This window comes from Armigeres subalbatus, chromosome 1 (assembly GCF_024139115.2).
Source record: "Armigeres subalbatus isolate Guangzhou_Male chromosome 1, GZ_Asu_2, whole genome shotgun sequence".
In the NCBI taxonomy this organism is placed as follows: Eukaryota; Metazoa; Arthropoda; class Insecta; order Diptera; family Culicidae; genus Armigeres; species Armigeres subalbatus.
The window spans coordinates 247355966-247372512 of NC_085139.1; the positions used below are offsets into that span (position 1 = coordinate 247355966).

Sequence of the window (16547 nt, forward strand, 5' to 3'; positions counted from 1 at the left end):
GAATCCCATTCTGATTCGGACAGAATCCCATTCGGGATTCGGACAGAATCCCATCTCGGGATCTGGACAGAATCCCATTCAGGATTCGGACAGAATCCCATTCAGGATTCGGACAGAATTCCATTCGGATTCGGACAGAACCCATCTGGATTCGGACAGAATCCCATTCAGGATTCGGACAGAATCCCATTCGGGATTCGGACAGAATCCCATTCGGGATTCGGACAGAATCCCATTCGGGATTCGGACAGAATCCCATTCGGGATTCGGACAAAATCCCATTCTAGATTCGGACAGAATCCCATTCGGGATTCGAACAGAATTCCATTCGGGATTCGGATAGAATACCATTCGAGATTCAGATAGAATCCCATTCGGGGTTGGGATAGAATCCCATTCGGGATTCGGATAGAATTCCATTCGGGATTGGGATAGAATCCCATTCGGGATTCGGATAGAATCCCATTCGGGATTCGGATAGAATCCCATTCGGGATTCGGATAGAATCCCATTCGGGATTCGGACAGAATCCCATTCGGGATTCGGACAGAATCCCATTCGGGATTCGAATAGAATCCCATTCGGGATTCGAATAGAATCCCATTCGGGATTCGAATAGAATCCCATTCGGGATTCGAATAGAATCCCATTCGGGATTCGAATAGAATCCCATTCGGGATTCGAATAGAATCCCATTCGGGATTCGAATAGAATCCCATTCGGGATTCGGATAGAATCCCATTCGGGATTCGGATAGAATCCCATTCGGGATTCGGATAGAATCCCATTCGGGATTCGGATAGAATCCCATTCGGGATTCGGATAGAATCCCATTCGGGATTCGGATAGAATCCCATTCGGGATTCGGATAGAATCCCATCTGGATTCGGATAGAATCCCATTCTGGATTCGGATAGAACCCATCTGGATTCGGATAGAATCCCATTCGGGATTCGGAAAATCCCAGAATTCGGATGTCCATTCGGATAGAATCCATTCTGATTCAGATAGAATCCCATTCAGGATTCGGATAGAATCCCATTCGATTCGGATAGAATCCCATTCGGGATTCGGATAGAATCCCATCTGGATTCGGATAGAACCCATTCGATTCGGATAGAATCCCATCTGGATTCGGATGGGAATCCATTCCGGATTCGGATTCGGATAGAATCCCATTCTGGATTCGGATAGAATCCCATTCTGGATTCGGATAGAACCCATTCGGGATTCGGATAGAATCCCATTCGGGATTCGGATAGAATCCCATTCTGGATTCGGATAGAATCCCATCTGATTCGGATAGAATCCCATTCTGGATTCGGATAGAATCCCATTCTGGATTCGGATAGAATCCCATTCGGGATTCGGATAGAACCCATCTGGATTCGGATAGAATCCCATTCTGGATTCGGTTAGAATCCCATTCAGATTCGGATAGAACCCATCTGGATTCGGATAGAATCCATTCTGGATTCCGGATAGAATCCCATTCTGGATTCGGATAGAACCCATCTGGATTCGGATAGAATCCCATTCAGGATTCGGATAGAATCCCATCTGGATTCGGATAGAACCCATCTGGATTCGGATAGATCCCATCTCGATTCGGATAGAATCCCATTCGGGATTCGGATAGAATCCCATTCGGGATTCGGATAGAATCCCATTCGGGATTCGGATAGAATCCCATTCGGGATTCGGATAGAATCCCATTCGGGATTCGGATAGAATCCCATTCGGGATTCAGACAGAATCCCATTCGGGATTCCGAGAGAATCCCATTCGGGATTCCGAGAGAATCCCATTCTGGATTTGAACAGAATCCCATTCGGGATTCGGACAAAATCCCATTCTGGATTCGAACAGAATCCCATTCGAGATTCGGACAAAATCCCATTCGGAATTCAGACGTGCGGATTCCATTAGAAAATCGTGAAAATCGAAAATCCATTAGGAATCCGTGTGGGTTCTAATAGAATTCGTGTGGGTCCTATTTGAAATGCATGTGAATTACATTAAGAATTCGTGTGGATTCCATTATGAGTCCTTGTAGATCATATTATGAATCCTTGTGGAAACAATTATGAATCCATGTGGACTCCATTAGTAATCCGTGGGGATTCCATTAGGAATTGCATTTAATGAGAAAATTTTATCTCTTAATATGTTAAAAAATCAATGAAGATGATCAGATTCAAGACATTATTCTATTGGATTAAAAATTTAAAAATCAAAATTCCAGAAAATCAAAATGTGAATTTAATGAAATTGCGAATTAAAAATGTTTATTGCCCAAAAAGTGTTTAGATCGATTTTAGAAAGCAGAATTGTGATTTTGGTAAAAAAAATCGATTTTGATCCACAACGCTCATCTGATTCTGTCTCGTGTTCTGCGGAAACACAAATTTGGGTTGCGGAGGGTTAAACTTTGTAGGTTTTCTTTTCACCTATGCTCAATGGGCAAGCGCTGTAATCAGTATAATGAAAATCTCAATCTCAATCTCATACTCATTTCCATGCAAACTTGGAACGGCTCAGTTTTCATCCAAGTCAGCTCAAATTTTCGAAGGACACTCAGAACACGAGACAAATGGTTTTATTCAAACATGCAGCAGCTTCTTCTTAAGTGATTTTAGTTCACTCTACATGTAAACCCGATAGTTGAACGCATAACTTGAGATTGAACCTGAGAATCTCATTTAAAAGCTGAGAAATCATGAGGACAGCTGCTATGTTTTTCAATCGGTATGTTGAAGTTCTCATCGGTTTCAAACAACGTGGAAATCTAATCAGGAAGGACATTAGAGCTGTGAATACTTTTAAATATCCAACATTCAAGTAAATTAACAAATATTCCATCCACTCAGAGCTATACATAATAAGAACGCAAAATAATTTATAGCTTATCCAATCGACTTCCAAGCGCTGAGTTAAATATGAAATTAAAACAAAGTAAATCTTCCAAACCAGCTTCACAAATTAGTCGCTTTCCCATACAGATTGACCCCATTTCGAACTCATTAACGCCCAAAGGTATGCAAGCGCAGCTAGGCGGCCTCAAAGGCGATCCAATTAACGAAACACCGAGCGGATTTGAGTTGCAAAAGAGTTCAATAAAGTCCAATCCAGCGTCATTGATGGCTCTTGATCCGCTCCTCAGTGCCACCGCTATAGATTGATGCGATTCAATTGCGAATCGAAAAATGCACGCTCCAGTGCAATGCAAAAGCACTAATAGAAAGACTGTAAACCCGGAAGGCGCATTTTTATTTCCGTTCCATTGATTTCGGTTTGCCTACCTTGAGGGCGAAAAATTGTAGAAATTTTCATCCAATCGCATTTCCCACTTACATACCCAATCAATTCCATCAGCATTATGCATAAATATTCACCTCATTAAGTCACAGCTAGTGAATGTTCGTGTTTTGCATGCCGTAATTTAATAACGCTTGAGTTCTGCACGTACGTGTCGTTTGGTTTAGCCCCCGTATTCAGTTAAACAAATTCAAAGCAAAAAAAATCTCTCGACATCCCCCTATTGAAAGTACGATTAGCCCTCGTTCCTAGAATGTTCGTTTATGATTTCTACCATCCGTTCTGAATTTTATTACAACAAATCCTTGCTGCATGCCAGAGAGTACTATCGGCCTGTGGCAGGACAGATGAAAATCAAAGTTAAAATGAAGCTCTTTTGTTTCTCTTTCCTCACCTGGCAGCTGCTAGATCACGTGCTGTTCAACCCGTCGCTCTGGATCTACACCCCGGCCACGGTCCAGGCACGTCTGTACGCCTACCTGGCGACGGAGTTCCTCTCGGACACCCAAATCTACAGCAACGTTCGACGGGTTAGCACGGTCCTGCAAACGGTCCACACGCTCAAGTTCTACTACTGGGTCGTCAATCCCCGAGCCAAATCCGGCATAACTCCGAAGGGCCTGGATGGTCCCCGGCCGGCCCAGAAAGACATCCTGGCCATTAGGGCCTACATTCTGCTGTTCCTGAAGCAGCTCATCATGATCGGCAACGGCGTCAAGGATGACGAACTGCAAAGCATTCTGAACTACCTGATGACGATGCACGAGGACGAGAACCTGCACGACGTCCTCCAGATGCTGATATCGCTCATGTCCGAGCACCCCAGCTCGATGGTTCCGGCCTTCGACGTCAAACACGGCGTCCGAACCATCTTCAAGCTGCTGGCCGCCGAGAGTCAGCTGATCCGGTTGCAAGCGCTGAAACTGCTCGGGTTCTTCCTGTCCCGAAGCACGCACAAGTAAGTACCCCGATCATACATTCCAAGGTTCTTATTCTTTGAATTGTGTTTTTTTTTCGTTTTCATTAGACGCAAGTACGACGTGATGTCTCCTCACAATTTGTACACCCTGCTGGCGGAGCGGCTCCTCCTGTACGAGGAATCCCTCTCGCTGCCGACCTACAATGTCCTGTACGAGATCATGACCGAGCACATCTCGCAGCAGATCCTGTACGCCAAGCACCCCGAACCGGAAAGTCACTACCGGCTGGAGAATCCCATGATCCTAAAGGTGGTCGCCACCCTAATCCGCCAGTCCAAGCAGAGCGAACAGCTGCTCGAGGTCAAGAAGCTGTTCCTATCCGACATGACGCTGCTGTGCAACAACAACCGCGAAAACCGACGAACCGTGCTGCAGATGAGCGTCTGGCAGGAGTGGCTCATCGCGATGGCTTACATCCACCCGAAGAACTCCGAGGAGCAGAAGCTGTCCGACATGGTGTACTCGCTGTTCCGGATGCTGCTGCACCACGCCATCAAGTACGAATACGGCGGCTGGCGGGTGTGGGTCGATACGCTGGCGATCGTACACTCGAAGGTCTCGTACGAGGAGTTCAAGCTGCAGTTCGCCCAGATGTACGAACACTACGAAAAGCACCGGACGGATAACATCACGGATCCGGCACTGAGGCAGCAAAGGCCCATTAGCACGATCAGCGGGTGGGAACGTGGTGCCGGTGGTGATCGAGGCGGCGGAGGAGACGAAGGTGGGGGACAGATCAAGGGGGATGCAGTGGCGCTTGAGGCGGCTAAGAAGTGTGTTTGCGAACCGGAGGAAGTAGAGGATGGTAAGGCTAAGGTTAGGGAAGTGATAGAAAATGGTGAGGAGGAGGACGAGGAGGAGGATGAAGAAGAAGAGGAAGAGGAAATGGAGGAAGAGCAAGGCGACGAGGAGTTGGAGGACGAGGAAGAAGATCTATCGCAAAGCGAACTGAAGAAGGCGATGGAAATCGGATCGCTCAACGACAGTCAAAATGTGTCGAAACAGGTGGTGGAGCACATTGTAGAGGAGATCATTAGCAAATCGGAGAGTATGTTGAAGGAAAGTGAAGAGCTGCAGGAAGCAAGTGCTGAACAAACGACGTCGTCGCCTGTGATCAAGGATGAAGAAATAGAACTGGCGGTGAACGAAGTGGTACAGGGAGTGCTGTCACTGAAGACATCCAGCGCAACGACGACGGGCAATGCCGGTGATGACGCATTGAACAACAACGGTAGTAGCGACACGGACGATGTCACGCAGAAGACTGATAGCGTACCAGCAAGTGCAATAACTAGTGGTAATAGCAACAATTTAAACAATAATAATCTAAGTAGCAATAGCTGTGAAGAAACCGAAGGAGAACCGAGCGAAGAACAGGTCAAACTCATGATCTCCAGCATAGTGAATGAAATGGTAGATAATAGTCTCAGAGTGACGGAGGGCGTGCCGGACGCCAACGATAACTGCCTTTCCGTGGATTCTGTTGTGATGGAACAGAGCGATATCGAAGCGCAGGTCAAGGAGGTCGTTGACGCCATCATCTCCGACGCGGTTTTAAAAGCCGAACAGATTTCCACACCAGAACCGAACCAGGAAGACCTGGAACAGATGAGTACCGATTCCAGTCCGGAGAAGATTGGCACCGTTTCGGCGGATATCGCCAGGAGCACAGCCAACGCTGAAATCAAAGAAGAACTGGACGAAGACGATCCGGAAGACGACGAAGAGGAAGATGAGGACAGCGAGGTACCGGATACTCCGGTCACCGTCGCAACCGTGATAATGAACGACGCAGTGACCCAAAGCCAACCGGCAGCCATTCCGACAATTTCTACCAAGAAGACAGCGTCAACGAGTACGGCCACCGACTCACCCGTACCGGCGCACTACGACGCCCCTTCTGCTGCGGGGAACTCCACCGGTTCCAGCAAGCAGCAACGTTCGAAATCCGCCTCAACCCGTCCAATGTTTTCGCCGGGACCGACGCGACCTCCTTTCCGCATTCCCGAGTTCAAGTGGTCCTACATCCACCAGCGGTTACTGTCCGATGTGCTGTTCTCGCTTGAGACCGACATCCAGGTGTGGCGGTCGCATTCCACCAAGAGCGTGCTCGATTTCGTCAACTCGGCCGAAAATGCAATCTTTGTGGTGAACACCGTTCATCTGATCTCGCAACTTGCTGACAATCTGATCATTGCCTGCGGCGGACTGCTGCCGCTTCTCGCCAGTGCCACCTCGCCCAATGTGAGTATTCTACACTTAACGAGTGCCGTTTGTCCGAATGCCGTTTTGATTCGAAAGTTCATTCAAATCATGAGAACCAAAAGAATAAAAAGAATGAAAGGAGTTAAAAGAATTAAAAGAATCAAAAGAATCGAAAAATATCAAAAAAATCAAAAGACTCAATGCTGAATCAAAAAAATTAAAAAATCTAGGAAATCAAAAATTCTTTTGAGGGAATGGAAAAGGAATGAATGGAAAAATCAAAAAAATAATAATAGAATCAAACGAATCAAAAGAATCAAAGGAGTCGAAAACATCAAAAATAATCAAAGCAAAAAATAAATAACAAAATATCAAAAAATCAAAAGAATCAAAGGAATCAAAACAAAATAAAAAAAATCAACAGAACCAAAGAATCAAAGTAATCAAAGAAGAACCAGAGAATCAAAATAATCAAAAGAATCAAAAGATTTAAAAAAATCAAAAGAATTTAAAAAAATTAAAAATCAAATAAATCAAAAGAATCAAACGAATCAACACAATCAAAAGAAGCAAAAGAGTCAAAAGAATCACTAGAATCAAAGGATTCGAAACAATCAGAAGAATCAAAAAAATTAAAAGAATATAAAAAATCGAAAAATCCCAAAAAAAGACACAAGACTCAACGGAATCAAGAAAATGAAAAAAATCTAAGAAATCAAAAAAATCAAAATCAAAAAATTTTAAAAAAATAAATAAATCAAAAGAATCAAACGAACCAAAAAATCAAAAGAGTGAAAATAAACAAAAAAAACTAAGAATTTAAAAAAATCTTTGAATATCAGAAAAATCAAAGGAATCAAAAAAAAATCGAAAGAATCTAAGGAATCAAAAGGATCAAAGCAATAAAAAAAACAAAAAGAAACAAATAATCAAAGTAATCAAAAGAATCAAAAGATTTGAAACAATCAGAAGAGCGTAAAATCAAAATAATCGAAAGAATCAAAAGATTAAAAAGAGTCAAAAGAATTTTTAAAAAATATAAAAATCGAATAATTGAATTATCAAAGAATCAAACTAATCGGTAGAATCATAGGAATCAAAAGAATACAGGAATCATACAAATCAAAAGAACCAAAGGAAACAATCAAAGTAATTGGAAGAATCAAAAGATTCAAAAGAATCAGAAGAACCAAAGAATCAAAATAATCGATAGAATCAAAAGATTAAAAAGAATCAAAAGAGTCAAAATAATCAAAAAATTTAAATGAAACAAAAGAATCAAATCAATCGAAAGAATCAAAAGAATTAAAAGAATCAGAAGAATCAAAAGCATCAAAAAAATCGAAATAAACAAAAGAATCCAAAGAGTCCCAAGGAATAAAAAATCAATTAAAATCAAAAGAGTAAAAAAAAGAATTAAAAAAATTGAGTGATTTAAAAAATAAAAAGGATCAAAAGAATCAAAAGAATCAAATTATCCAAAGGATTGAAAGTATCAAAGGGAGTATCGAAAGAATCAAAATAATCAAAGGAATCAAAGGAATCAAACGAATAAAAAATCAACAGAATCAAAAGAATGAAAAATAACAAGAATCAAAAGAATAAAAAATGAACAGAAATGAACAAAAGAATCAAAAGAATCAAAATAATCAAGTGAATCGAAAGAATGAAAAAATTCAAAAGAATTATCAGAATCAAAAGAATAAAAAATTAACAGAATCAAAAGAATAAAAAAAAAAGAATCGAAAGAATCAAAAGAATCAAAAGAATCAAAGGCATCAAAAGAATAAAAAAATCAAAAGCATCAAAAGAATCAAAAAAGTATCAAGCGACTCAAAAGAATCATCAGAATCAAAAAAAATAAAAGAATCAAAAGAATCGAACGAATCAAAAGAATCAAAAGCATCAAAAAAATCAAAAACAATCAAAAGAATCAAAAGAATGAAATAAATCAAAATAATCAAAAGGATCAAAAGAATAAAAAAAATCTAAAGAATCAAAAGAATGAAAAAATGCAAAAGAATCATCAGAATCAAAACAATAAAAAAATGAAAAAAATCAGAATAATCAACAGAATCAAAAGAATAAAAAACTAAAAAAATCAAAAGAACGGAAAGAATCAAAAAAATGAAAAAAAAATCAAAATAATCGACAGAGTCAAAAGAATCAAAGGAATAAAAAATCAAAAAAAAAGTCAAAAGAATCAAAAGAACGAAAAAAATCCAAAGAATCAAAAGAATCAAAGGAATAAAAAAAACAAAAGAATCAAAAGAATAAAAAGAAAAAAAAATCAAAAGAATCAACAGAATCAAAAGAATCAAAATAATAAAAAAAATCAAAAAATGATAAGAATCAAAAGAATAAAAAAATCAAAAGAATCAACAGAATCAATAGAAGCAAAATAATCCAAAGAATGAAAAAAATCAAAAAATCAACAGAATCAAAAGAATCAACAGAATCAAAAGAATCGAAAGAATCAACAGAACCAAAAGAATCAAAATAATCAACAGAATCAAAAGAATAAAAAAATCAAAAGCACCAAAAAAAATCACAAGAATGAAAAAAATCAAAAGAATCAAGAGCACCAAAAAAATCAAAAGAATGAAAAAAATCAAAAGAATCAACAGAATCAAAAGAATAAAAAAATCAAAAGAATCAAAAGAAAAAAAAATCAAAAGAATTAACAGAATCAAAACAATCAAAATAATAAAAAAATTAAAAAAATGAAAAGAATCAACAAGTCAAAAGAATCAAAAGAATGAAAAAAATAAAAAAAATCAACAAAATCAAAAGAATCAAAAGAATTAACAGAATCAAAAGAATAAAAAAATCGAATCACAAGAATCAAATGAATCAAAAGAATCAAGAGAATCAATAGAATCAACAGAATCCAAAGGATGAAAAAAATCAAAAGAATCCACAGAATCAAAAGAATCAACAGAGTCAAAAGAATCAAAAGAATCAACAGAATCAAAAGAATAAAAAAATCAAAAGAATCAAAAGAATTCAAAGAATAAAAAAAATCAAATGAATCAAAAGCACCAAAAAAATCGAAAGAATGAAAAAAATCAAAAGAATCAACAGAATCAAAAGAATCAACAGAATCAAAAGAATCAACAGAATCAAAAGAATAAAAAAGAATCAAAAGAATCAAAGGAATAAAAAAATTAAAAAAATCAAAAGAATCAAAAGAACGAAAAAAAAATCAAAACAATCAAAGGAATAAAAAAAATCAAAAGAATCAAAAGGATAAAAAAAATCAAAAGAATCAAAAGAATCAAATGAATCAAAAGAATAAAAAAATTAAAAAAATTAAAATGATCGACAGAATCAAAAGAATCAAAGGAATAAAAAACCAAAAAAGTCAAAAGAATCAAAAGAATAAAAAATCGAAAGAATCAAAAGAATAAAAGGAATAAAAAAACAAAAGAATCAAAAGAATAAAAAGAAAAAAAATCAAAAGAATTAACAGAATCAAAAGAATCAAAATAATAAAAAAAACAGAAAAATGAAAAGAATCAACAAGTCAAAAGAATCAAAAAAATGAAAAAAATCTAAAAAATCAACAGAATAAACAGAATCAAAAGAATCACAAGAATCAAATGAATCAAAAGAATCAAGAGAATCAATAGAATCAACAGAATCCAAAGAATGAAAAAAAAATCAAAAGAATCAACAGAGTCAAAAGAATCAAAAGAATCAAAAGAATCAACAGAATCAAAAGAATAAAAATATCAAGAGAATCAAAAGAATCCAAAGAATGAAAAAAAATCAAAAGAATCAAAAGCACCAAAAAAATTAAAAGAATGAAAAAAATCAACAGAACCAAAGAATCAAAGTAATCAAAGAAGAACCAGAGAATCAAAATAATCAAAAAAATCAAAAGATTAAAAAAAATCAAAAGAATAAAAAAAATAAAACATCAAATAAATAAAAAGAATCAAACGAATCAACACAATCAAAGGAAGCAAAAGAGTCAAAAGAATCACAAGAATCGAATGAATCAAAAGAATCAAGAGAATCAATAGAATCAACAGAATCCAAAGAATGAAAAAAATCAAAACAATCAAAAGAATAAAGGAATCAACAAAAGAATCAAAAGAATTCAAAGAATGAAAAAAAAAATCAAAAGAATCAAAAGCACCAAAAAAATCAAAAGAATGAAAAAAATCAAAAGAATCAGAAGAATCAACAGAATCAACAGAATATGAAAATCAAAAGAATCAAAAGAATCAAAAGAATCAAAAAAAAAAAAAAAAAAATCAAAATAATGAAAAGAATCAACAAAATCAAAAGAACCGAAAGAATCAACAGAATCAAAAAAATCAAAAGAATCAACAGAATCAAAAGATTAAAAAAATCAAAAGAATCAAAAGAATGAAAAAAATCAAAAGAATCAAAAGCACCAAAAAAAATCAAAAGAATGAAAAAAATCAAAAGAATCAACAGAATCAAAAGAATCAACAGAATCAAAAGAATGAAAAAATCAAAAGAATCAAAATAATCAAATGAATCAAAAGAATAAAAAAATCAAAAGAATCAAAAGAATCGAAAGAATCAAAAGAATCAAAAGAATCAAAAGAATAAAAAAAATCAAAAGAATCAAAAGAATTAAAAGAATCAAAATAATCAAAAGAATCAAAGGAATAAAAAAATTAAAAAAAATCAAAAGAATCAAAAGAACGACAAAAAATCAAAGCAATCAAAGGAATAAAAAAATCAAAAGAATCAAAAGGATAAAAAAAAACAAAAGAATCAAAAGAATCAATAGAATCAAAAGAATCAAATGAATCAAAAGAATAAAAAAAATGGAAAAAATCAAAATAATCGACAGAATCTAAAGAGTCAAAGGAATTAAAAACCAAAAAAGTCAAAAGAATCAAAAGAATGAAAAAAATCCTAAGAATCAAAAGAATCAAAAGCATAAAAAACGAAAGAATCAAAATAATAAACGAACCAAAAGAATGAAAAAATCAAAAGAATTAACAGAATCAAAAGAATAAAAAAAACAAAAGAATTAAAATAATGAAAAAATCAAACGAATCAAAAGAAAAACAAAATATCAGAATCAAAAGAATCAAAACAGTCAAAAGAATCAAAACAATCAAAAGCATCAAAAGAATCAACAGAATCAAAAGCACCAAAAATTAAAATAATGAACAGAATCAAAAGAATCGAAAGAATCAAAAGAATCAAATGATTCAAAAGAATGAAAAAATCAAAAGAATCAACAGAATCAAAATGATTAAAAGATCAAAGGAATCAAAAGAATCAAAAGAATAAAAAAGTCAAAAGAATCAAAAGAATGAAAAAATCAAAAGAATAAAATATCAAATGAATCAAAAAAAATCGAAAAAATCAAAAGAATGAAAAGAATCAAAAAATCAAAAGAATAAAAAATCAAAAGAATCAGAAGAATAAAAAAAATCAAAACAAAAAAAATTAAAAATATCAAAAGAATTAAAAAAACAAAAGAATCAAAAGAACAAAAAGAAAGAAAAAACTCAAAAGAATTAACAGAATCAAAAAAATCAAAATAATAAAAAAATCAAAAAAATGAAAAGAATCAACAAGTCAAAAGAATCAAAAGAATGAAAAAAATCAAAACAATCAACAAAATCAACAGAATCAAAAGAATCACAAGAATCAAATGAATCAAAAGAATCAAGAGAATCAACAGAATCCAAAGAATGAAAAAAATCGAAAGAATCAACAGAGTCAAAAGAATCAACAGAATCAAGAGAATCAAAAGAATTCAAAGAATGAAAAAAAATCAAAAGAATCAAAAGCACCAAAAAAATTAAAAGAATGAAAAAAATCAACAGAACCAAAGAATCAAAGTAATCAAAGAAGAACCAGAGAATCAAAATATTCAAAAGATTTAAAAAAATCAAGAGAATAAAAAAAAATGAAATATCAAATAAATAAAAAGAATCAAACGAATCAACACAATCAAAGGAAGCAAAAGAGTCAAAAAAATCACAAGAATCAAGAGAATCAATAGAATCAACAGAATCCAAAGAATGAAAAAAATTAAAAGAATCAAAAGAATTCAAAGAATGAAAAAAAATCAAAAGAATCAAGAGCACCAAAAAATCAAAAAGAATGAAAAAATCAAAAGAATCAAAAGAATCAACAGAATCAAAAGAATATAAAAATCAGAAGAATCAAAAGAATGAAAAGCATCAATAGAATGAAAAAAATCAACAGAAACAAAAGAACCGAAAGAATGAAAAGAATCAAAAAATCAAAAGAATCAAGAGAATCATAAGAATCAAAAGGTCCAAAAGAATGAAAAAAATCCAAATAATCAAGAGAATCAAAAGAATCAAAAGAATCAAAAAGTCAAAAGAATGAAAAAAAATCGAAAGAATCAACAGAATCAAGAGAATAAAAAAAATAAACAGAATCAAAATAATCCAAAGAATGAAAAAAATAAAAAGAATGAAAAAATTCAAAAGAATCAACAGAATCAAAAGAATCAACAGAATCAAAGGATTAAAAAAATTAAAAGAATCAAAAGAATTAAACAAAATAAAAAAAATAAAAAGAAAAAAAAAATCAAAAGAATCAAGAGAATAAAAAGAACCAAAAAAATCAAAAGAATCGAAGAAATAAATTTTTTTTTAAAATCAAAAGAATCAAAAGAACGACAAAAATCAAAACAATCAAAGGAATAAAAAAATCAAAAAAAATCAATAAAAAAAATCAAAAGAATCAAAAGAATCAAAAGAATGAAAAAATCTAAAAGAATCATCAAAATCAAAAGAATCAAAACAATAAGAAAATGAAAAAAAAAACAAAATAATCAACAGAATCAAAAGAATAAAAAAATCAAAATAATAAAAGAATCAAAAGAATCAGAAGAATCAAAAGAATCAAAAGCATCAAAATAATGAAAAAATCAAAATAATCGACAGAATCAAAAGAATAAAAAGAATTAAAATATAAAAAAATCAAAAGAATCAAAAGAACAAAAAAAGTTAAAAGAATCAAAGGAATAAAAAAACAAAAAGAATCAAAAGAATAAAAAGAATCAAGAATAAAAAAATCAAAAAAATCAAAAGAATGAAAAGAATCAAAATTATCAACAGAATCAAAAGAATCAAAGGAATAAAAAAAATCAAAAGAATCAAAAGATTCAATCGAATCAAAAAAATCAAACTAATAAAAACAAATCAGAGGAATCAAAAGAATCAACAGAATCAAAAGAATCAACAGAATCAAAAGAATGAAAAAATCAAAAGAATCAAAATAATCAAATGAATCAAAAGAATAAAAAAATCAAAAGAATCAAAAGAATCGGAAGAATCAAACGAATCAAAAGAATCAAAAGAATAAAAAAAATCAAAAGAATCAAAAGAATTAAAAGAATCAAAAGAATCATACGAATCAAATAAATAAAAAATTAATAGAATCAAAGGAATCAAAAGAACGACAAAAAATCAAAGCAATCAAAGGAATAAAATAATCAAATGAATCAAAAGAATAAAAAAATCAAAAGAATCAAAAGAATCAATAGAATCAAAAGAATCAAATGAATCAAAAGAATAAAAAAAAAATGGAAAAAATCAAAATAATCGACAGAATCTAAAGAGTCAAAGGAATTAAAAACCAAAAAAGTCAAAAGAATCAAAAGAATTCAAAGAATCAAAAGAATCAACAGAATCAAAAGCATAAAAAAACAAAAGAATCAAAATAATAAACGAACCAAAAGAATGAAAAAATCAAAATAATTGACAGAATCAAAAGAATCAAAACAGTCAAAAGAATCAAAACAATCAAAACAATCAAAAGCATCGAAAGAATCAACAGAATCAAAAGAATAAAAAGAATAAAAAAAATCAAAAGAATCAATACAATAAAAATCATCCAAAGAAGGAAAAAAAAATCAAAAGAATCAAAAGCACCAAAAAAATTAAAATAATGAACAAAATCAAAAGAATCGAAAGAATCAACAGAATCGAAGGAATACAAATAATCAAAATAATCAAAATAATCAAAATAATCAAAATAATCAAAATAATCAAAATAATCAAAATAATCAAAATAATCAAAATAATCAAAATAATCAAAATAATCAAAATAATCAAAATAATCAAAATAATCAAAATAATCAAAAGAATAAAAAAAATAAAAAAATCAAAAGAACGACAAAAAATCAAAACAATCAAAGGAATAAAAAAACCAAAAGAATCAAAAGGATAAAAAAAATCAATAAAAAAAATCAAAAGAAACAAAAGAATAAAAAACAAAAGAATCAAAAGAACAAAAAGAAAGAAAAACTCAAAAGAATTAACAGAATCAAAAATCAAAATAATAAAAAAATCAAAAAAATGAAAAGAATCAACAAGTCAAAAGAATCAAAAGAATGAAAAAAACCAAAACAATCACCAAAAAAAAAAGAATAAAAAGAATCACAAGAATCAAATGAATAAAAAGGATAAAAAACAGGGAAAAGATCAAAATAATCGACCGAATCTAAAGAGTCAAAGGAATTAAAAACCAAAAAAGTCAAAAGAATCAAAAGAATGAAAAAAATCCTAAGAATCAAAAGAATCAAAGGAATAAAAAAAAACAAAAGAATCAAAAGAATAAAAAGAAGAAAAAAATCAAAAGAATTAACAGAATCAAAAGAATAAAAGAAAATCAAAAGAATCAAAATAATAAAAGAATCAAAAGAATAAAAAATTACCAGAATCAACAGAATCAAAAGAATCAAAATAATCAAAAGAATCAATAGAATCAAAATAATCCAAAGAATGAAAAAAAAATCAAAAGAATCAAAAGCACCAAAAAAATTAAAATAATGAACAAAATCAAAAGAATCGAAAGAATCAACAGAATCGAAGGAATACAAAAAATCAAAAGAATCAAAAGAATCAAAAGAATCAAACGGATCAAACGAATCAAAAGAATCAAAAGAATCAAAAGAATCAAAAAAATCAAAAGAATCAAAAGAATGAAAAGAATCAAAATAATCAAAAGAATCAAAGGAATAAAAAAAATAAAAAAATCAAAAGAACGACAAAAAATCAAAACAATCAAAGGAATAAAAAAATCAAAAGAATCAAAAGGATAAAAAAAATCAATAAAAAAAATCAAAAGAATCAAAGGAATAAAAAAACAAAAGAATCAAAAGAACAAAAAGAAAGAAAAAACTCAAAAGAATTAACAGAATCAAAAAAATCAAAATAATAAAAAAATCAAAAAATCAAAAGAATCAACAAGTCAAAAGAATCAAAAGAATGAAAAAATCAACAGAATCAACAGAATCAAAAGAATCACAAGAATCAAATGAATCAAAAGAATCAAGAGAATCAACAGAATCCAAAGAATGAAAAAAATCGAAAGAATCAACAGAGTCAAAAGAATCAAAAGAATCAACAGAATCAAGAGAATCAAAAGAATTCAAAGAATGAAAAAAAATCAAAAGAATCAAAAGCACCAAAAAAATTAAAAGAATGAAAAAAATCAACAGAACCAAAGAATCAAAGTAATCAAAGAAGAACCAGAGAATCAAAATATTCAAAAGATTTAAAAAAATCAAAAGAATAAAAAAAAATGAAATATCAAATAAATAAAAAGAATCAAACGAATCAACACAATCGAAGGAAGCAAAAGAGTCAAAAGAATCACAAGAATCAAGAGAATCAATAGAATCAACAGAATCCAAAGAATGAAAAAAATTAAAAGAATCAAAAGAATTCAAAGAATGAAAAAAAATCAAAAGAATCAAAAGCACCAAAAAAATCAAAAGAATGAAAAAAATCAAAAGAATCAAAAGAATCAACAGAATCAAAAGAATATAAAAATCAGAAGAATCAAAAGAATCAAAAGAATCAAAAGAATGAAAAGAATCAACAGAATCAAAAGAACCGAAAGAATCAAAAGAATAAAAAAATCAAAAGAATCCAAAGAATGAAAAAAAAATCAAAAGAATCAAGAGCACCAAAAAAATCAAAAGAATGAAAAAAATCAAAAGAATCAACAGAATCAAAAGAATAAAAAAAATCAAAAGAATCAAAATAATCCAAAGAATGA

The 16547-nt window shown here is 31.8% G+C and overlaps 1 protein-coding gene across 17 annotated transcripts in view; it reads left to right on the forward strand.

Annotated features, from left to right (window-relative positions):
* LOC134206396 (neurobeachin) overlaps positions 1–16547 on the forward strand; it is a 486080-nt gene that overhangs the window by 355800 nt on the left and 113733 nt on the right. For 12 of the 17 annotated variants that reach the window (XM_062682098.1, XM_062682101.1, XM_062682099.1 and 9 more), the window contains 2 exons: positions 3690–4276; positions 4346–6542. In XM_062682098.1, the coding sequence (XP_062538082.1) occupies positions 3690–4276; positions 4346–6542 (2784 nt within the window). The remainder of the gene's footprint in view (positions 1–3689; positions 4277–4345; positions 6543–16547) is intronic. The other 5 variants (XM_062682100.1, XM_062682107.1, XM_062682105.1 and 2 more) reach the window with 1 other exon arrangement.